Consider the following 23,675-nt stretch of genomic DNA (forward strand, 5'->3'; position numbering starts at 1 on the left):
TCTTCCATCCAGTGACAAAACAGTTGCAATAATAGACCAATCAGAATCCAGTTCTCAGTCTCTGCTTAATATCTTGAAAAGGCATGACGTACTTTCAACTATGTAAATCTGTAAGAGTTTTGAATGATTTGGGGAATGGAAGGGTGTATACAGAGAAATATAATGGGTTTCCTGTTAACTGTGTAATGGGGTCTCAAGTGGGTTACTAAAAACTTTTCTAAAGTTAAAATATACATCAGAATTTTATGTCAATAGATAAAAGAATTTTTGCTCCAATTTTTTACTTTTTAATTTAAATTTCATCAATTTAAAAAACATTAACAAATATTTATTGGGCACTTTTTCTAAAACATGCACAGTTCTAAGTGTTAGAGCTAACTTATTGAACCATTACTTGCTTCATGGAATTTACATTCAAGTGGATGAGAGAAAGGCTTTAAAAATGAATAAACACACAAATACATAATGTAGAATGTTGGTGTGTAATAAGTGCAATGGGGAAAAATAAAACAGAAAGGGTATGAGTTGTGCTAGAAAAAAGAAAAATGGAAATTTCTGATTGTTACACCTCATTGAGAAGGCAATTTTTTTTGTGTGTGTGGTACGCGGGCTTCTCACTGTTGTGGCCTCTCCCATTGCGGAGCACAGGCCCTGGACGCGCAGGCTCAGCGGCCATGGCTCACGGGCCCAGCTGCTCCGCGGTATGTGGGATCTTCCCGGACCGGGGCACAAACCCGTGACCCCTGTATCAGCAGGCGGACTTTCAACCACTGCGCCACCAGGGAAGCCCAAGAAGGCAATCTTTGACCAAATACTTGAACTAATCATCCAGGTACCTATCTGAGGGAGGAGTATTTCAGGCAGAAGGAAGGGTCAAAGCAAACGCTGCGGCAAGCCTGTGCCTGATTATTCAAGAAATGTGGAGTCATCCAGTGTGGCTTGATTAGCGTGAGCAAGAAGATGAGCTCAGACCAGAAGGGAGTCGGAGTACAGGTCCTGTACAGCCTTGAAAGTCATTGTAATGGATGGAGTTGAGTTTAATTAGGATGGTGACGATTTTTCAGTCAGTCTGGATTTTCACGTGTAGGAAGATCATGAGGGGACGACCATAAGCAAACTTTCTCTACCTTTGATTGTAAATAAGAGGAATGAGATTTCCCTATGGGAGTTTAAATGTGAAATCAACACATAATGAATCAAAACAGATATAAGCAGAATGCCTCCCTGGTCCCTTTGGAAAGGATTACTGTTTGACTAGGGGACCTTATCCATAAAAATAGAGTAGGGAGGGAAATTTGTAGTTAGGCCAATCCAGGCTCTCTCTCTCTCTCTCTCTCTCTCTTTTTTTTTTGCCATATCAAAGCACACATATTGGATCTGAATTTTAGTTTTTATACCAGATGAGGGGTAGGGGAGAGTGTAGGTCAGCAATGGAGCACAGAAAAACTAGAAGAATCACAAATATAAAGATGGACAATGTCTATTCTCATTCCACCTGGAAGACAGTGTTCCGACAGCCCTATCTGCTTGTTAAGATTATGCAAATGATGCATCAGTTTGATTGGACGCAATAAATCTCTGTGATGAGCTACTGCTTTTTAATTTAGATAATGTATGATGAGAGGAAAGGTCACTTCATGTTACTAAGAGCCTAATGCAATGTAGCAAGTCTTAAATAATAGCTAGTAATTAAGGGTGATTCAGGGTGAGAGGAGTTATTGGCTGATTATAACAGTTAAACTTAAGCAAGAAAGTGAAATCTTACGTAAACATAGTACCTGAAAGGAGATAACAAAAACCTCTTGGCTTTCGTATATAAAAATGTATTTACAGAGCTTAAAAGCCAATAGCTTGCTTTCTTTGTGTTACACTATCTACTTAACACAGGTGGGAACATAATAAGTTAGAAGAGGAAACCTTAAGGCTTTACCTTTGTTCTGGTTTTAAAAGACTAACAGGGCTTTTCGCTCTTTTTTTCTAAGACTCAGCTGCTCGTGGCTTGTAGTTCAGGGACTCTGCTTGTTTTTTGAGTGATCCTCCTTCAAATCATTAAATCAGTGTGCAAACATATATTCATTAGCTAGTATTTTCTAAGCACTATGTTGGGGTCTTGAGGGTGCAATGATGACTAATATGTATCCTCAAGGAGAGCTTAATTTAGGGGAGAATAGGTCTATAGTTTTGAAAAAATATTTTGATTTTTGTGTTTACTTTATGTAATTTTTAAATTATAAAAATAATAGTAACCACTACTTAAAAATTAAGAAATACAGAAAGAAAAGAGGTGAAAACACTCATCTTCCCAGCACATACAGAAACACCTCCCTAAATACTTGGGAATTTTTTTGCCTTTTTTTTTTTTTTTTTTTTTTATTCCAAATAGGTTTTTGAAATTTTTATGTAGTTCATCTTCCCAGCACATACAGAAACACCTCCCTATATATTTGGGGATTTTTTTGCTTTTTTTATTTTACTCCAAATAGGTTTTTGAAATTTTTATGTAGCTGTGACCGTTTTGTATATAAATTTGTGGCTTCAGTTTTGTTCCAAAATATTACATTTCATTGTAAGTGGTTTAATATGTTATTGAGTAGGTATGTAGTTGACTATATGCCCATCTTTTTATTTTTGGATATTTAGTTTTAGTTTTATTCCTTAGAGATAATGTAATTAACATCTTGATGCATAAAACCCATTTTATATTTCAGACAATTTTCTTAGAGTGATTCTCAGTGGTTGAATTCCTTGTTTAAAATAGAAAATATTTTAAAATCTTGAATTTGATGACCAGTCTGTCTTCCTTTAAACTCTTAAGTTTGTATTTTTGTTTGTTCTGTTATAGAGATGTGATCCAATAAATTTTCAACATGTGTACAGTATGTGTATAGAGCAGGCAGAAGGAATGTATTCAGCCGTGTTAACGCCTGAGTTCCTTATGCTCTACAACATGTCCTTTAATAGCGTCTCTGGAAGCTATTTAATTTACACAGTGCCAGCTCTGTGTAATTCATTTCTGGGCCCAGGGAAAACAAAGGTGGTGCCTCAGTATTCACTGACCCTATAGTGTGTCTTTGGGTTGAAGGAATGGTACCTCTCTGTCTGTTCCAGGAGCAATTTGTAAGAGCATAGCAGTGTAGGAATGTTTTAATTAAATAAAAACATATTGAAGAAAGATCCTACACCCAGTGGTCCCAAGATTTGTCACACATGCTCAGAAAAGATCAATACTGGGACTTCCCTGGGGGTCCAGTGGTTAAGGCTCCGCAGTTCTGCTGCAGGGGACGCAGGTTTGATCCCTGGTCAGGGAAGTAAGATCCCGCAAGCTGAGCGGCCAAAAAAAAAAGAAAAGATCAATATCAAGTCTTTGATAATTCAATGACACTTCCTTCTCTAGGTTCTAGGTTGTGGTGAAGATGATTCATGTTAATACAAAGCAACTGGCACATTCTAATCACACAGTAAGCATTTGCTCCTTTCTCTCTTCCTGTAAGAAGACTTTGCATCCGCTTGGTCTGAGTAGGGTCAAGTAGGTGGTGACTGAATCATCCTTTTCTCCCAGTTCCAATACTAACATCATTTGGTCTTTTTTCTGTGTGATGTTCTTTGAACTAATCAGAATGGAAAGCAGAAAGAATAGTGAGAATTCTGGGCTGAAAAGAGATTTTTGTGAAGTTCTTTTGAGGAAAAATACAGTCTTCCACGTGTGCTATTCCTCTTCGCCCTTAGTGAATAGGGACAGAGCTATAATGGTCCTGGGAGGTGAAACAGTGACAGTAAGTTCTTCCTGGAGCTTCAGTGAGAACCCATCTTGGGCAGAGTTCAAGACTTGATCTCTCATTCATATGATTCGATGATTCTAAATAATTACTGTTGAAGAAATTTTGAAAGCCTTGAATGACATAAACATACAGAGAACACAGCAGAACGATTATATTTATTAAATCGAAGATACAATCTATGAGTCTTAGTAACCTACCCATAATTGGGTCCTTTTCTTCCCATGATCCCACTCTCGGTTTTAGGTCCATCTACTCCTAAGAGGTAAAGATAAGGTGTTTTAAACCTTGAACACCTCCCCTATCCATTTATCTATGTCTGTTTCTCCAGAAGTTTCTTTTTTGAGGTGTGCAGCAGGGAGGAAAACAAGAAGAGAGGGTATCCTATTGTGGTACAGATACTCCGCTCCAAGAAACACTTCCCAAAGCATCAATGAATAGGCAGAGCTCAAGACCAGATCCTCCCTGATACAGTACACTGATCCTCATTGCCTGTCTCCTGCTTGGTGCTGTGGGGTCCTTTCACTATCAGTCTTTCCCAACCAGTATCCCTAAAGGATTTTCTTTTTCTGCTAATCATCTCCCAGTGAACTGTGGCCCTGAAGGATGGAGGAGGATCTGAGTAACTCCAGCGCTACCAAAAAACAATCCTTCATAAGCTACACACTGCTGGAGTCCCTGCAAAAACTCCCTTAATACATCTGGACCTCAGTTTCTGCATATGTAACTTGGAGTTGTTGATACATACATCGAAAAATTTTAATAGGAACTAGCGACACCACATACAATGAACTTCAAATGGCATCAGGCATATATTAAAGGGAAGGGGCTTTACAAGTGTCTTATACATTACAATGCATAGGAACTACACAGTCTGGAACACCAGTTCAAAGTAGTAATGTTCTTACCTGTATCCAGATCAGATTTTGTTCCTCACTGTTTTTAATCAAATGATTAAAATGGATCATCTTGTTAGAACCCTCTCGTTAGGTGACGTTTAACTAAGAGAAATTTGTGCAGAATAGAGGATAAACATTTTACAAGCGCTTTTCAAATATATATTATCATCTGATCCTTATAAAGTCCAGTGAAGTAGAATGCTGGAAGTTATTTGCTACATGACTTTGGAACTTAACTTTGTCCATAATCAAGATTTAAGAGAAAGTTACATTCCCAGTGTAATAACGCAAGTGGCAGAGTAAGAACTTGAGCCTGTATTTTCCCACTCAAGATCCTGTGCTGATATCACAACAACATCTTCCCATTCCCCCAGGCACTCTTTGCTCCAAAAACACCAGAACATCACCAGCCATAAACTAATGTGTTATGAGACATCCTCCTCACTTCTTCTCACAGTTGGTTCCTCACTGATCTCACTGTTCTTGCCTCCAGGAAGCCTTCCTTGCCCTGACAGGGTTTCGGCATAGAGGTCACCTCTGACCTCTGACCTCTATGCCTAAATCTATCATAGCACTAAACACAAGGTACTGTGATCTACGGACAGTACTCACTTTGCACAACTTCATGGTAACCGTTCTTGCCTATCTGCCTCACCAGACTGTAAGCATCTCAAAGGAAATGATTGTGTTTTCAGCCATGACCTCAGTGTCCTACGCATAAGATACTAATGAATGTGTACAGAATTAATGGAGAAGAACCATGTAATCATTTAAAAGCACATGTATTCTTTCTGTTCCCTGAAAAAAACAAACCAGTAGAACTTGGATGGAAGAGACAAAGACACCTGTGAGATTCCCAATCCTGATGGCTGAAATGTTCAATAACTAGATTAAAAAATTCCCTTATGCTTGTTGGCCAATATGTGTATTATCATTTAGAGATATCCCTTTTCATTGCAATCACTAGTATAAGAATGTGCTTCAGAATCCATAAAATGATGCATAATTTTAGTGGACCAGGAATGGGTTTTGTAATAATACTTCAGGGTTTTTTAGTAGGAATTGTATATTTATTTCTCAACAGAAATATAACCGGGTGTATAAATCAGCTGCATAAGTAGGAAGCATTAGAGTCTGTGAGTAGGAGATCAGACAACACCAGGTCCAAATTCCACTCCTACCACTTACTAGCTAGGTAACTTTGGGCAAGCTGCTTACTCTTTTTATTCTATAAAATGAGGAAAACTGAGTCTTAATCTTCTGAATTTTTTATCTTTTTAAACCCCAGTTTTGTTCATATACAAAATATGGGTAAGATGATATTTATCACACAGGAGTATCATAAGAATCAATATGATAATAAGTATAAAGGACCTGGAACTTAGTAAGCAGCTCTAATTAATATTAGCTATACTGTATGCTATCTGGGCATGCCAACTTAGACTCACTACCACCTGTGACAACTCCTGAAATTTTCCTGGAAGTTACATTTTTTGAGTCTTAAAGGCTTCCCCCAACCCCTTTTTCTTGGTTGTTATTGACGATACAAATACCCTTGGGGAGCTGAGAAACCTTGAGCTAATAGAGTCCTACATTCTTTTTTTGTTTGTTTGTTTCTTTGTTTGTTGTATCTTTTTAAATTCAAATTTTATTTTTTTTTGCTTTATAACTAATTTAATCAGTTATACATATACATATGTTCCCATATCCCCTCCCTTTTGCGTCTCCCTCCCGCCCTCCCTATCCCACCCCTCCAGGCGGTCACAAAGCACCGAGCTGATCTCCCTGTGCTATGCGGCTGCTTCCCACTAGCTATCTACCTCACGTTTGGTAGTGTATATATGTCCATGCCTCTCTCTCGCTTTGTCACAGCTTACCCTTCCCCCTCCCCATATCCGCAAGTCCATTCTCTAGTAGGTCTGTGTCTTTATTCCTGTCTTACCCCTATGTTCTTCATGACATTTTTTTTCCTTAAATTCCATATATATGTGTCAGCATACAGTATTTGTCTTTCTCTTTCTGACTTACTTCACTCTATATGACAGACTCTAGGTCCAGCCACCTCATTACAAATAGCTCAATTTCATTTCTTTTTATGGCTGAGTAATATTCCATTGTATATATGTGCCACATCTTCTTTACCCATTCATCCGATGATGGACACTTAGGTTGTTTCCATCTCTGGGCTATTGTAAATAGGGCTGCAATGAACATTTTGGTACATGACTCTTTTTGAATTATGGTTTTCCCAGGGTATATGCCCAGTAGTGGGATTGCTGGGTCATATGGTAGTTCTATTTGTAGTTTTTTAAGGAACCTCCATACCGTTCTCCATAGTGGCTGTACCAATTCACATTCCCACCAGCAGTGCAAGAGTGTTCCCTTTTTTCCACACCCTCTCCAGCATTTATTGTTTCTAGATTTTTTGATGATGGCCATTCTGACTGGTGTGAGATGATATCTCATTGTAGTTTTGATTTGCATTTCTCTAATGAGTAAAGATGTTGAGCATCCTTTCATATGTTTGTTGGCAGTCTGTATATCTTCTGTGGAGAAATGTCTATTTAGGTCTTCTGCCCATTTTTGGATTGGGTTGTTTGTTTTTTTGTTATTGAGCTGCATGAGCTGCTTATAAATTTTGGAGATTAACTTTGTCAGTTGCTTCATTTGCAAATATTTTCTCCCATTCTGAGGGTTGTCTTTTGGTCTTGTTCATGGTTTCCTTTGCTGTGCAAAAGCTTTGAAGTTTCATTAGGTCCCATGTGTTTATTTTTGTGTTTATTTCCATTTCTCTAGGAGGTGGGTCAAAAAGGATCTTGCTGTGATTTATGTCATAGAGTGTTCTGCCTATGTTTTCCTCTAAGAGTTTGATAGTGTCTGGCCTTACATTTAGGTCTTTAATCCATTTTGAGCTTATTTTTCTGTATGGTGTTAGGGAGTGATCTAATCTCATACTTTTACATGCCCCTATCCAGTTTTCCCAGCACCACTTATTGAAGAGACTGTCCTTTCTCCACTGTACATTCCTGCCTCCTTTATCAAAGATAAGGTGACCATATGTGCGTGGGTTTATCTCTGGGCTTTCTATCCTGTTCCATTGATCTATCTTTCTGTTTTTGTGCCAGTACCATACTGTCTTGATTACTGTAGCTTTGTAGTATAGTCTGAAGTCAGGGAGCCTGATTCCTCCAGCTCCATTTTTCGTTCTCAAGATTGCTTTGGCTATTCAGGGTCTTTTGTGTTTCCATACAAATTGTGAAATTATTTGTTCTAGTTCTGTGAAAAATGCCAGTGGTAGTTTGATAGGGATTGCATTGAATCTGTAGATTGCTTTGGGTAGTAAAGTCATTTTCACAATGTTGATTCTTCCAATCCAAGAACATGGTACATCTCTCCATCTATTTGTATCATCTTTAATTTCTTTCATCAGTGTCATAATTTTCTGCATACAGGTCTTTTGTCTCCTTAGGTAGGTTTATTCCTAGATATTTTATTCTTTTTGTTGCAATGGTAAATGGGAGTGTTTCCTTGATTTCACTTTCAGATTTTTCATCATTAGTATATAGGAATGCCAGAGATTTCTGTGCATTAATTTTGTATCCTGCTACTTTACCAAATTCATTGATTAGCTCTAATAGTTTTCTGGTAGCATCTTTAGGATTCTCTATGTATAGTATCATGTCATCTGCAAACAGTGACAGCTTTACTTCTTCTTTTCCGATTTGGATTCCTTTTATTTCCTTTTCTTCTCTGATTGCTGTGCCTAAAACTTCCAAAACTATGTTGCATAAGAGTGGTGAGAGTGGGCAACCTTGTCTTGTTCCTGATCTTAGTGGAAATGGTTTCAGTTTTTCACCATTGAGGATGATGCTGGCTGTGGGTTTGTCATATATGGCCTTTATTATGTTGAGGAAAGTTCCCTCTGTGCCTACTTTCTGCAGGGTTTTTATCATAAATGGGTGTTGGATTTTGTCGAAAGCTTTCTCTGCATCTATTGAGATGATCATATGGTTTTTCTCCTTCAATTTGTTAATATGGTGTATCACGTTGATTGATTTGCGTATATTGAAGAATCCTTGCATTCCTGGAATAAACCCCACTTGATCATGGTGTATGATCCTTTTAATGTGCTGTTGGATTCTGTTTGCTAGTATTTTGTTGAGGATTTTTGCATCTATGTTCATCAGTGATATTGGCCTGTAGTTTTCTTTCTTTGTGACATCCTTGTCTGGTTTTGGTATCAAGGTGATGGTGGCCTCATAGAATGAGTTTGGGAGTGTTCCTCCCTCTGCTATATTTTGGAAGAGTTTGAGAAGTATAGGTGTTAGCTCTTCTCTAAATGCTTGATAGAATTCGCCTGTGAAGCCATCTGGTCCTGGGCTTTTGTTTGTTGGAAGATTTTTTATCACAGTTTCAATTTCAGTGCTTGTGATTGTTCTGTTCATATTTTCTATTTCTTCCTGATTCAGTCTTGGCAGGTTGTGCATTTCTAAGAATTTGTCCATTTCTTCCAGGTTGTCCATTTTATTGGCATAGAGTTGCTTATAGTAATCTCTCATGATCTTTTGTATTTCTGCAGTGTCGGTTGTTACTTCTCCTTTTTCATTTCTAATTCTATTGATTTGAGTCTTCTCCCTTTTATTCTTGATGAGTCTGGCTAATGGTTTATCAATTTTGTTTATCTTCTCAAAGAACCAGCTTTTAGTTTCATTGATCTTTGCTATCATTTCCTTCATTTCTTTTTCATTTATTTCTGATCTGATTTTTATGATTTCTTTCCTTCTGCTAACTTTGGGATGTTTTTGTTCTTCTTTCTCTAATTGCTTTAGGTGCAAGGTTAGGTTGTTTATTTGAGATGTTTCCTGTTTCTTAAGGTGGGATTGTATTGCTATAAACTTCCTTCTTAGAACTGCTTTTGCTGCATCCCATAGGTTTTGGGTCGTCGTGTCTCCATTGTCATTTGTTTCTAGGTATTTTTTGATTTCCTCTTTGATTTCTTCAGTGATCACTTCGTTATTAAGTAGTGTATTGTTTATAGCCTCCATGTGTTTGTATTTTTTACAGCTCTTTTCCTGTAATTGATATCTAGTCTCATAGCATTGTGGTTGGAAAAGATACTTGATACAATTTCAATTTTCTTAAATTTACCAAGGCTTGATTTGTGACCCAAGATATGATCTATCCTGGAGAATGTTCCATGAGCACTTGAGAAAAATGTGTATTCTGTTGTTTTTGGATGGAATGTCCTATAAATATCAATTAAGTCCATCTTGTTTAATGTATCATTTAAAGCTTGTGTTTCCTTATTTATTTTCATTTTGGATGATCTGTCCATTGCTGAAAGTGGGGTGTTAAAGTCCCCTACTATGATTGTGTTACTGTCGATTTCCCCTTTTATGGCTGTTAGTATTTGCCTTATGTATTGAGGCGCTCCTATGTTGGGTGCATAAATATTTACAATTGTTATATCTTCTTGGATCGATCCCTTGATCATTATGTAGTGTCCTTCTTTGTCTCTTCTAATAGTCTTTATTTTAAAGTCTATTTTGTCTGATATGAGAATTGCTACTCCAGCTTTCTTTTGGTTTCCATTTGCATGGAATATCTTTTTCCATCCCCTTACTTTCAGTCTGTATGTGTCTCTATGTCTGAAGTGGGTCTCTTGTAGACAGCATATATATGGGTCTTGTTTTTGTATCCATTCAGCCAATCTGTGTCTTTTGGTGGGAGCATTTAGTCCATTTACATTTAAGGTAATTATCGATATGTATGTTCCTATTCCCATTTTCTTAATTGTTTTGGGTTTGTTATTGTAGGTCTTTTACTTCTGTTGTGTTTCTTGCCTAGAGAAGTTCCTTTAGCATTTGTTGTAAAGCTGGTTTGGTGGTGCTGAATTCTCTCAGCTTTTGCTTGTATGTAAAGGTTTTAATTTCTCCATCAAATCTGAATGAGATCCTTGCTGGGTAGAGTAATCTTGGTTGCAGGTTTTTCTCCTTCATCACTTTAATTATGTCCTGCCACTCCCTTCTGGCTTGTAGAGTTTCTGCTGAGAGATCAGCGTTATCCTGATGGGGATTCCCTTGTGTGTTATTTGTTGTTTTTCCCTTGCTGCTTTTAATATGATTTCTTTGTGTTTAATTTTTGACAGTTTGATTAATATGTGTCTTGGCGTATTTCTCCTTGGATTTATTCTGTATGGGACTCTCTGTGCTTCCTGGACTTGATTAACTATTTCCTTTCCCATATTTGGGAAGTTTTCAACTATAATCTCTTCATATATTTTCTCAGTCCCTTTCTTTTTCTCTTCTTCTTCTGGAACCCCTATAATTCGAATGTTGGTGTGTTTAATGTTGTCCCAGAGGTCTCTGAGACTGTCCTCTGTTCTTTTCATTCTTTTTTTCTTTATTTGCTCTGCAGCAGTTATTTCCACTATTTTATCTTCCACCTCACTTATCCGTTCTTCTGCCTCAGTTATTCTGCTATTGATCCCATCTAGAGTATTTTTCATTTCATTTATTGTGTTTTTAATCGATGCTTGATTCATCTTTAGTTCTTCTAGGTCCTTGTTAACTGTTTCTTGCATTTTGTCTATTCTATTTCCAAGATTTTGGATCTTGGAAATAGAATCTTGGATCATCTTTACCATCATTATTCTGAATTCTTTTTCAGGTAGACTGCCTATTACCTCTTCATTTGTTAGTTCTCATGGGTTTTTATCTTGCTCCTTCTCCTGCTGTGTTTTTCTGTCTTCTCATTTTGCTTATGTTACTGTGTTTGGGGTCTCCTTTTTGCAGGCTGCAGGTTCGTAGTTCCCGTTGTTTTTGGTGTCTGTCCCCAGTGGCTAAGGTTGGTTTAGTGGGTTGTGTAGGCTTCCTGGTGGAGGGGACTAGTGCCTGTGTTCTGGTGGATGAGGCTGGATCTTGTCTTTCTGGTGGGCAGGTCCACGTATGGTGGTGTGTTTTGGGGTGTCTGTGGACTTTTTATGATTTTAGGCCACCTCTCTGCTAATGGGTGGGTTTGTGTTCCTGTCTTTCTAGTTGTTTGGCATAGGGTGTCCAGCACTGTAGCTTGCTGGTCGTTGAGTGAAGCTGGGTGCTGGTGTTGAGATGGAGATCTCTGGAAGATTTTCGCCGTTTGATATTATGTGGAGCTGGGAGGTCTCTTGTGGACCAGTGTCCTGAAGTTGGCTCTCCCACCTCAGAGGCACAGCACTGACTCCTGGCTCCTCAATTTGGGATGATGTGTTGTCTATTCATGTATACCACAGATGCAGGGTACATCAAGTTGATTGTGGAGCTTTAATCCGCTGCTTCTGAGGCTGCTGGGAGAGATTTCCCTTTCTCTTCTTTGTTCTCACAGCTCCTGTGTCTCAGCTTTGGATTTGGCCCCGCCTCTGTGTGTAGGTCGCCGGAGGGTGTCTGTTTTTCGCTCAGACAGGACAGGGTTAAAGGAGCAGCCTCTTCGGGGACTCTGGCTCACTCAGGCCGGGCGGGAGGGAGGGGCACGGAGCGCGGGGCGAGCCTGCAGCGGCAGAGGCCGGCGTGACGTTGCACCAGCCCGAGGCGCGCCGTGCGTTCTCCCAGGGAAGCGGCCCCTGGATCCCGAGACCCCGGCAGTGGCGGGCTGCACAGGCTCCCGGAAGGGCGGTGTGGACAGTGACCTGCGCTCGCACACAGGCTTCTTGGCGGCAGCAGCAGCCCCAGCGTCCCACGCCCGTCACTGGGCTCCGCGCTTTCAGCCGCGACTCGTACCCGTCTGTGGAGCCCCTTTAAGCAGCGCTCTTAATCCCCTCTCCTCGCGCACCAGGAAACCAAGAGGGAAGAAAAAGTCTCTTGCCTCTTCGGCAGCTCCAGAGTTTTCCCGGACTCCCTGCCGGCTAGCTGTGGCACATTAGCCCCCTTCAGGCTGAGTTTTCGCCGCCAGCCCCAGTCCTCTCCCTGCGCTCCGACCGAAGCCCGAGCCTCAGCTTCCAGCGCCGCCCGCCCCGGCGGGCGAGCAGACAAGCCTCTCGGGCTGGTGAGTGCCGCTCGGCACCGATCCTCTGTGTGGGGATCTCTCCGCTTTGCCCTACCCAGGTATGTGGGGAGTTTTTGCCTTTTGGGAGGTCTGGGGTCTTCTGCCAGCGTTCAGTAGGTGTTCTGTAGGAGTTGTTCCACGTGTAGCTGTATTTCTGGTGTATCCGTGGGAAGGAAGGTGATCTCCGCGTCTTATTCTTCCGCCATCTTACCCGGAAGTCTAGAGTCCTACATTCTTATTTCATGATAGTTCAAGCTCCCTGAGATCGCCATTGTGGAAGAACAGGCTAAGGATACAAAATAATTGGAAAAGAGAGTTTTATATAATAATGGGATTGGATCAGAAATTGCTTCACTGAACCACATGTATATGTGAGAGGATAACCTTCTCAATAAATTTTTGCCAACATAGCAAATACATATATAAATACGTATACATGTATTTATTTATTTTGCTTTTTATTTTTTTAAATTTTTATTTAGTCATTTTTTTATTGAAGTATAGTTGCTTTACAGTGTTGTGTTAGTTTCAGGGGTCCGCAAAGTGATTCCGCTACATATATATATATATACTTTTATATATACATGTATATATGTGTATATATATATTTACAAATATATATATATATACTTTTTCAGATTCTTTTCCCTTAGAGGTCATTACAAAATACTGAGTATAGTTCCCTGTGCTATACAGTAGGTCCTTGCTGGTTATCTATTTTATATATAGTAGTGTGTACATACACATATATTTATTATACACATAATAAATACACACATTTATCAAGCTACATTGAAGCCATTATTGCAGTGGCTTATTGGAATATAGTATTTTATTGGAAATGTACTACTTCTGAGTGGGGAATATGGGGAAGAAAGAAAGAAACAATAGCGTAGGATCAAGGGACCTTAGAGCCAGACTGCGGCCAGAACTTCCGCCTGCTGTGCTATTGTCACAGGACCATAGCTCTGAGGTTGTGCAACACCTTGAGTAAACACTTCCTGAAGCAGAGACAAGAATGAACCCTGAGGTTTCATTCTGTCTCATTTTAGAGGAAGCGGCAGACCCAGCAGTGCATGTCTGCTTGAGACAGGAGGACAGACAGCAGGCTCCTGGGATCACCCAGCATGTGGCGAGGGCTTCTTTTGACAGCCACTTTCCTCCTTTCTCCACTTCCAGGTAGGTGTTTAACTCCTTTGCAGGTTCTGTTAAATACCCAGGGAACTGCTTGCTTTTCTTCTTCTCCCAGTATTTTTTTTAACCAATTTTACTAACCAGTTGAGCTGGTTTAATTTGTTGCTTTGGGGGGGGGGGGCTCTGACTGATTTAAACACTCAGTGTAAAGGAGAGGCAAGCAGACTTCTTGAATCAATATTTACACGTCTGATCTGAGAACACTTAGAAATGAAAGGGGAAATTTCATTCAGCATCATTTAAACAATGAATGTGATCTTTGCATCAAAGAATGGAATGCACCAAAATCAACATTGTCAGTTTTTAGAGCAGTTAAGATGAGGCAGATTTGACTGGTTATTACGGTACAGAAGGCTTCAGAAAGTATGTTATTATTATTAGGGCCAGTTTGATTTGTCCTATTCCTTTCGATCACATTTTTATATTTAGTCCTTTCATTATTGGTGATGATAAATATGATGAATTAGAAATAAGTAGTGGACCCATTTCATGTTTATAAAGCACTGTGATATCACTTGATCAAAACAATGTTGCCCTTGAACTTAGGTTGATCATTCACTTCCATTTTGCTGGTTAGATCAAACATTTGTCGACTGAAAAAAAAAAAAAGCACAATGTGAGAGTTGTGAGTGAAGTTTTATTTGGGGCACAATGAGGACTATAGCCTGGGAGACAACCTCTCAGATAACGCTGAGGAACTGTTCAGAAGTAGGGCAGGGAGATCAGTTTTATGTGTTTTGTTGAAGGGGGAACCATGGAATCGAGCATACATTTTGGCAGGAGGTTGCTGCTAGTCACGGTGAGCGGATGTCTCCATTAATAATTTTAGAGCTTTTCTACATATGAGAAAATGCAAGAAATTGGGTTCATAACATCTTCTCCTAAAAGTATCGAATTATTTGAAGGTCTGTTCTGCCAGTTTTTCCCAGAGTACAGAGTGCCTCATTTCTGATCTTTGCCAGCCCTGAGCTCCTGTTTCAGGCTGTGTGTTGAAGGTCAACTACTGCAGCGGCTAGTGACTTCATTCTTTTTTTTTTTTTTTTTTTTTTGTGGTACGCAGGCCTCTCACTGTTGTGGCCCCTCCCGTTGTGGAGCACAGGCTCCGGACGCGCAGGCTCAGCGGCCATGGCTCACGGGCCCAGCTGCTCCGCGGCACGTGGGATCCTCCCGGACCAGGGCACGAACCCGTGTCCCCTGCATCGACAGGCGGACTCTCAACCACTGCGCCACCAGGGAAGCCCCAAGTGACTTCATTCTTGTAGTGCCAGATGGCGAACAGCAATTTTTAGTTTAAGTTGTCAAAAGTAGAGTAATATTACTTCCTAATAATGTTATATCTAGCATATCTCTCCATCTCTGATGAATTCTCCAATTAGATTTTGGTTAAATTCGATTGGCTAACACATTCCCTTTGTTTATTTCTACTTCGAGAGCTTATTGAAAGTCAGCACATTAGCTTCAGTGCATGAGACGCCTTCCCTGGTAAACCTTTTCCTGGGCTTTAGAATGTTTGCTGGGACCTAGAAATGGGAACAAATTATCAACAAGAAGGATGGGGTTAGGTAGGGATATATTCTCCTGTGCCTTTTGCCCACTCAGTATTTTGTCACTAAAAGCGACTTTCCTTTTACGCTGGTTTCTGATTTGTTTTTCAAACTTGGGAAAGTTTTACTTAATATCTTTTGGTATAGAACTGTGCTAGGAATTTAAATTATTGACTTAAAATTCCTATTTTTTGAGTCAAAGTTAATAGAAATCTTCTTTCCCTACATTCTCCAAAAGTAGGATCACTGAACACTCTCTGGGACACTTTGCTTGGTTGAAACATAAGAATTGTTTGTGTACTAGCCTTACCCAACAGCATAAAGATCAAGCTGGATCTGTTAACAGAATAACATAGCTACCAGTGAGGTCCACCCACATTATAGCCTTTTCGGTGAATTTGGGCATACCAACTGATTCTGTTCTCTTGTCTTTGTGTTCACATCATTTGCCCCAAGAGACAAAACATCTTTAGAGGTCATGTCTCAAAGTGTGACATCTCTGAATACTTGGTGAGAGGGGGACAGAGGTTCTGAAGTGGCTTTTGTGAGGATGGGGGGACGAACAGAAAGCTGCCTTCCCTTATCTTTCATCTGGAACAGAAAGCTGCCCCCTCTTTTTTATTTTCCATTGTGTATTTTCAAGAATGTCTCCATGAATCCACCTGCCAATTCAGGGGACATGGGTTCGAGCCCTGGTCCGGTAGATCCCACATGCTGCAGAGCAACTAAGCCTGTGAGCCACAACTACTGAGCCCACGTGCCACAGCTACTGAGCCCGTGTGCCGCAATTACTGAAGCCCATGAGCCTAGAGCCCGTGCTCCGCAACAAGAGAAGCCACGGCAATAAGGAGGCCATGCACCACAACGGAGAGTAGCCCCTGCTCGCCACAACTGGAGAAAGCCCGTGTACAGCAACCAAGACCCAATGCAGCCAAAAAAAAAAAAAAAAAGGAATGTCTCCATGGTCACTGAAACAACCCTGAAATGAAAAACCCACTGAAATGTAAGATGTAAAGCAATTTCCATTTTCCCATCTCCTCTTTTTGTTTCTCTGCCCCCATCATCCAGATAATAAGTACATGCCCCTCCAACCATGACTTCTGCCCAGTTCTTACATACGCGAAATTAAAAAATGAGGTCAAATCAGGCCAACTGTTTGTAATGAGCTTTACAATCCCCTGAGAAAAATAACTTATAAGACTTCATTGTAGGAAAGGGAAAAAAATTTAAAGAATGTGACAGGTGCTTGGGGGTGAAGAAGTAGGGAGAAATTTCTTTACTTCAGCAGAATATCCAGGGGGTACAGTACTTTCTGAAATTATTTTATTTCAAATTGCAATTTCTTCCTGTCTTCATAAGCCGACAGGAAGACCCCAAAGAGTATACGTAATTTGATCTTTAGAGCCAAAGTGATAGACGTAATTAGGATGTGTTTTTTCCCTTAGTGTTTGTACTCACTTTTACTGCATGAAGTTTAAAATCACCAGATAGCTTGATGGGGTACAGAGAATTCCAGAACTTAAGTCCATGTCATTGCATAAGCCCTGATTCAGGGCTTAACATCATGTGTTTAGTTTGAAAAGACATTGCTTTCAACAGTTCTGAACAGATTTGAAGAAAAATGGAAATATCAGTATTATGTACAAAGGGGCTAAACTCTAAAATGGCTCCAAACACATTAAAAAATAAAGTAGCCATCCAGACTAATGTCTGGTGTATTAATCTTATCAACAAGATTTAACTTTTCTAAAGACAGAGGGAGGGAGGCAGAGAGAGAGAGGGAGATAGAGGAAGGAAGAAAGAGAAAGAAAGAAAACGGTTGGAAGGAAGGATGAAGGGAGGGAGGGAGGAAGGTGAGAAGTTTCCAGAGTAAAAGAGAGTAAAGAGGGCTTCCCTGGTGGCTCAGTGGTTGAGAGTCCACCTGCCGATGCAGGGGACATGGGTTCGTGCCCCGGTCCGGGAGGATCCCACATGCCACGGAGCGGCTGGGCCTGTGAGCTATGGCCGCTGAGCCTGCACGTCCGGAGCCTGTGCTCCGCAACGGGAGAGGCCACAACAGTGAGAGGCCCGCGTACCGCAAAAAAAAAAAAAAAAAGAGAGAGAGTAAAGAGACATGAAAACAAGATAAAATACCTGACCCTAGAGTGGATCCTGCACTGGAATGGGGAAAATTCTATAAAGGATATTATTTGGTCAATTGACAAAACTGGAATACTGATGGGAGATTAGATAAAAGTACTGGCTCAGTGTTAAATGTCTTAAATTTGAGAGCTGTGCTATGGCTGTGTAAGAGAAGATTCTTGTACTTAGGAAACACTCAAGTTTGTAGGGATAAAGAACCATGATGTATGTCATGTAACTCATCCTCAAATGTTTAGAAAAAAGTGTGTGTATGTGTATGTATATTTGTATACATATGTATATGTAGATATACATATGTATATATGTGAGAGACTGAGAATATTCAAAATCTCAGTGACAACAACCTCAAAATATTGGTGGCTTACAAGAATACTTTGTCACTCATGAACATGTTGGCAAAAGGGTAGATCTGTGAATTAGGTAAATCTGGGTGAAGGAGATAAAGACATTATTTGTACTATTCCTATTCCTGCAATTCTTGTATACATTTGAAATTATTGCCAAATAAAAAGTGTTTAAAAGTACCCCCCCCCCAAAGATTTCACTTTTCTAAAACTAATAAACAGTGAAAATAACTATCTAACCCAAAGCCAAATAACAGTTTTCTTTTTCTTGATCTGGTTTTGCTAGTCAAAACTAATCCATCCTGTGAGTTCTGTGGGAGAGAGAAAAGCAAGTATTAAAGTGAATTAGTAGAAACATATTGTGTTTCATCTCAGATCTGTGTAATCCCTGGATGACAGTTAGTTGTGTTTGTTCCACAGGCCTCAAAATAATTCGTCTGCTGTTATTCAGCTGGGAGGAGGCTGCACCATCACACCTTAGGATGAATGAGCCACACAACACTTAGGTCTATTGCCTCTCTTTAACTGCTGTATAATTTGTTGTATCTCAGATCTCATTCTTTCAGGGCCTTCTTGGCTTCAGAAAAAGAAGGGCCATTAAGATAACAGAAATTCTATCTGTTATCTTTAGAGAATGTACCCTGTTGCAAGAATGTGAAAAGCTGGAAATCTGTTCACTTCAAACTGAGGAAAGTGAGAGGTTGCTGGAGGCGTTTTAAAAAATATTCTGGTTTAGTTTATTCACTGATTTGTTTTGGTTGCCATTTGGAAGTGCTTGGCCATCAAACAAACAGTTGGAAAGAAATTTCTCCACTGATTTACATGTTTAGACTCCATATTTCATAGTCAGTTGGGAAACATTAGCATTTAGATACTAACTAGAGGCATAGAGATCAGTGTGTATATTAGAGAAAACTTGTGTTGGTTGGATTGGCCTGTCCCCTTCTCACCACTTCTGATGGGGGGCATGTGAGTGTTGTCCCCTTCTGCTTTTTTTTTTTTTTTTTTTTTGCGGTACGCGGGCCTCTCACTGCTGTGGCCTCTCCCGTTGCGGAGCACAGGCTCCGGACGCGCAGGCTCAGCGGCCGTGGCTCACGGGCCCAGCCGCTCCGCGGCATGTGGGATCTTCCCAGACCGGGGCACGAACCCGTGTCCCCTGTATCAACAGGCGGACTCTCAACCACTGCGCCACCAGGGAAGCCCCCTTTCTGCTTTTATAAAAAGAATTAGTTGGGTAGTTATTATTTTATGAACTGAGGGCAGCTTAGACTAATATTTCCCATCAGAATAATGTGTGTTTCATACAGCATTTTTAGAAGAGTTACTCTGGTTGCAATGTTGGTGAATATATGGCTTCATGAGCTCCATATTAATAGGACTAATTGCATTGATTGAACACAGTCCACCAGACAGCATGCGGGTGCCTTATGGTGTACTCAGAGAGTAACAGGAGACTGTACGGAATTGTGTTGCTACCGTCAGTTAATTTCTGGCAAGAGTAATTTTCTTACTCTTGGCATCTTATTATTTTGAAATAATTACGATAATTAGGAAAATTTTCACTCGATGGAAAGAAAATGGCTGATTGACTCTTCCTTTAGGATCTTGAACCTCGCTTATTGTTTTAAAACGAACGTTATCATTTTCCTCTACCAAAAATTAATTAAATAGAAATAAAAGATGCCCAGTGATCAGCTCTATAACAGCAAGAAGTAAGTGACTAAGGGAACTTGTGATGTAATTCTTGAAGTGTGACTGTGTAATGAGACATTTTATCACAAGGTTCTGATTAGAGCGTTATTGAAATGATGGTCACCTATTCAAAGAGATCATTGGAGATTCTGTATTTATTTGCATAAAGCTGTAGACTACTTGAACTCTGCTTCAAGATCATTTAATCTGCCCCCCCTTTTCACAATTAAAAAACCCAAACTAAACCCAAAGTTAATGTAGTCTAGTGTTGATGCCATGGCTTTAAGTGTTTTTGAATTATTTTTAACAGTAAATCTTGAGCCAGTGAAAGAAACGCCATTTCATCACTTTAACATTCCATTTTTGACCCAGTGAGCTTTTAGCAAATTTAATCACTTTTTCTATTCTTCAAAGTTAGATGCAAATGGCTCTTGAATGGTCAGAAGAATGAAAGCCATCCTCAAATGATAAAAGAAAATTGATATCACTAGGAATTTTGAGAAGTTTCTACTTTAGTTTCTGAAGAAACTTTGAAAAAAATAAGCATTTATTCTCTGGAGCATCACTGGGATAAGTGTACATTCATGCAAAGTGACTAATGAAAAATACTGTTTTATTTGCTAAAAGATCAACCCCAGTCACATAAATTTATGTGACTATAGAATTTAGGTTTGCCTATTTTAATGAGCTAGAATTACCCTCTAGTCATTTAAAGCCTTTCCAGTTCCAGTTAGGAAACTGCTGGGTTGGGGCCATACTGTGGATCCCTGTTCCCCTGTACCTACATTCTCTGTGGATATGCAGCCCCTTGACCTCTAAAGAGCTGGTCTGTTGACATTTCCTCAGGCACTTCTTTATACAGAGCAGGGACTGGACCATATGGGCAAATAAAAAAGAAAGTAGAAAATTCAGCATCAGCTTTGGGAAAACTGAATTTCTCTAAAAAAAAAATAACTTCTAGAAACAGCATTGAAATGAGAATTCAAGATGCCAATAGTAGGTTGAATCTTTCCAATTCTCTTTCAATATAACTGCAGGTTCAGAAGTTTTCCTTCCAGACTAGTCCTAGTGTTCTAATTGTCTGCTTCTCCAAGTTTCATATTTTTCATGTTTTGTATTCAAAAATGAAGGTATGTCTGTACTGCAAAAGTCAGCCCATTCTATGGAGCTGATATTGGAGCCTTTTCTTACTGATTTCGTTTCTTTATTAGTGTAAAATATTGCTGTTGGAAAACCCAAGAAAAATATATTAGAATCTGAAATGGCATCCATTAGTTATTTCATTTTTATGACACTGTGTAGTTTCCGAGTGCTTCAGTTTGATTATTCTGACACTGATTAGGTTCTTAGAGGATTAGTTTGGCTTCTGTTCTCCTGTCCTGGCTTTTGCCTGTACTATTTGCTACCTTCTTCTAGGGGACACAAAGTGGTAAAGAGTAGCGGGAAAATTCCAAAGAAATATGTTCACTAAGCTGAGAAACACCGGTAAACTTTCAGTGGGAAAATATCTGAAGATATAGATTAAAGATCTGAGAGGAAGAGTAGGCTTCTGATTTTGTTGAACTTTTCTGGTGTCTGCACTTTTATAACTCTCTCACATAACTCAGTTAAAGCCCCTGCGTGTGGCATCATTCATCAGAAACGCTATCAAGATGACCACTACCGAACAGCTTATGTTCTGCTTAGATGAATCTTCTCTTTTTTTTTTTTTTTGCTCAGTAAATTCTATAAAAGAACTCCCTGGAGTGAAAAACTATGAAGTGGTTTATCCCAGAAGACTTCATCCACTACATAAAAGAGAAGTCAAGGATCCAGGTCAACAGGTACAGCTTTTGATTTAATAAAGAATTTTGAATACACGCACACACACACACACACACACACATGCATATATATAACTATATTTAATATGTAGATATATATACATATTTTTGTATATATACATACACACATTTGTGTTTTTTAACCTGTTTTATCTTTATTAATCTTCACGATAACCCAACATTCTATTATTAGCTTTATTTTGATTTTAAAGTTCTGGCAGTTGAAATAAACTAACTGTCCAAGGTCACACAGAGGGTAAACTTTATTTATGATAATTTATCTTATTCTGTTACTTCTAGAGAATTTGATGCAACTTCTTTTATCTATCTCTTTATATATCTCTATCTATCATCTATACATACACATATACAAGCAAAACTGTGAACACTAAAATTGAAGTAAAAAATAAAATATTGTGGGTGAATAAATGCATATATGTGGAGTAAATTAGGATTAATTACTGTAATTGAACATAAAATTTACCTCTGTTTTTTCAAAAGAGTCGGCTATTAAAGTTTGTAGAATTCTTACCACTTGACAAAACACACGTTCTCAGTCAAAAGAGGAAAGCTAAAACATGATGATTCATTCTACAGCAATTTTCTAATTACCCACACCTGGAAGTCTTCTGCTGGGAGCCAGGAAAATACAAATAAATGAGACATAAATGACAACTTTTACATCTACTACATCTACCTATTGTAAGATGAAACTCACTGGAAGCTCATATTCCCCAACTGGACAAAGTTCCTCACAAATTATTTTTTCTAAAGCAAACACATGTATAGCAATAGAACCCAGAGTAGACTCTGTTTCCCAAAATAATTGTCTCTCAACAAAATGTTTCTGCTAAATTTATATAGGACCCATATGCATTGGATTCCCTGTCAATATGGCTTTCTTCAAATGCTTTCTGGCAGTCTCTTAAAAATGCCAACTACATTTTTCACTGAATATTTTGAGGTGAAAGCCAAGTTCCTAGAAATTAACTTTGTGATTTCTGTGTTGAGACTCTTGGTCTTCCTTGTGCAAATAATTGATTAGCAATTACTTGAAACATTTAGAATTTAGAGTGCATGGGACAGAGGTGATCCCTGTATCTACACAGATCTCAGTCTGGACTGATCACTTCTCAAGGCAGTGAAGAGGAGGACTCTTGTACTTATTATACCACTGTGCCCTCTGCTGGACCAGAGAACTAAGGCACCAACATTACCTGTCAGGAATGCCAAGAGCATGGCCCATCTTTCTGACTTCATCACACCTGGACACATTACTTAAGATTTGAGCTAGAAAGAAGTAATCCTCTGAAAAATTTTCTGGAGGAGACACTAACAGCCAAGGCAGAATCTTAAAGATTTGATTCATGATTGTATTCTTGATTGTATTTTACATACATGGCATAAGGAGACCTGAATAAGTGTTTGTTGAATAAGTGAGCAAATGAGTAAGTAAACACACAGACAAATGAATGAGTGTAAGTGGAATACATTTCCTATAAACGTGCATAGATGTACAGTCAACACATTCTCAGCCAAGGTCCCTGATGTTGAAACTTACATTCTAAAGGTGGTCACTATTCTTTCTAGGATTCAGTCTTCAGATCCCATGCTTCCTTAGAGGCCAAAATCATCTTGCTGTTGGTCCATGCCTTAAAACAGAATATCTGGCATCACAATGCCTCCCCTATTGGGAACAATGTCAGGCCGTAGCTAGGTCCACCAGGGCTTTCAGAGGCCTGGGATTACTGTATGTTATCACAATAGTTGGGCTACAGGGTTTCCTTTGTGTATTCACAGGCATCATGTCGACTTTACAGTTCTGTTTCCATCTCAGAACGATACAGGACTCTAACCATCCCAGTCCACCCACTAGACCTTACCCATGGTGTTTCCTGGAGGAAATTTTTATTTATATGTCCCTGTGCCCAGTTAACCTTACTCAGTGGGCTCCAAATCATTTCCTTGTAGTGGAAGCTCTCCAAATCAAGGTGCCTATTTCCTCTCCCAACCCATAGCTCAGAACCTAGATAGAATACAAATAAGACACACTTCTTATTAGCAGGCATTGTTCTCCACCATGAGCTTCTACTTGAGAAGTACAATTATAACATTACCCAGTGCACCCTCTTTCGTATAGTCTCTGGTTTTCTTCTTTGCTGTTTTCTTTCATCCATACCCTCTATGATAGTATTGGCTAAAACTCCCATTACCCAATTATCTTTTCTGAAACAACCTCCAAATA

The 23,675-nt window shown here is 39.4% G+C and overlaps 1 protein-coding gene across 4 annotated transcripts in view; it reads left to right on the plus strand.

Moving 5' to 3' along the window:
* Positions 1-13,741: 13,741 nt before the first annotated feature.
* The window catches only part of ADAM28 (ADAM metallopeptidase domain 28), a 60,908-nt gene continuing 50,974 nt past the window's right edge, over positions 13,742-23,675 (plus strand). For all 4 annotated transcript variants that reach the window (XM_082628199.1, XM_082628197.1, XM_082628198.1 and 1 more), the window contains exons 1-2: positions 13,742-13,870; positions 21,327-21,430. In XM_082628199.1, coding sequence (XP_082484325.1) covers positions 13,819-13,870; positions 21,327-21,430 — 156 coding nt within the window. In that variant the 5' untranslated portion in view covers positions 13,742-13,818. The remainder of the gene's footprint in view (positions 13,871-21,326; positions 21,431-23,675) is intronic.

This window comes from Mesoplodon mirus (genome assembly GCF_964341445.2).
Source record: "Mesoplodon mirus genome assembly, chromosome: 1".
NCBI classification, from domain to species: domain Eukaryota; kingdom Metazoa; phylum Chordata; class Mammalia; order Artiodactyla; family Ziphiidae; genus Mesoplodon; species Mesoplodon mirus.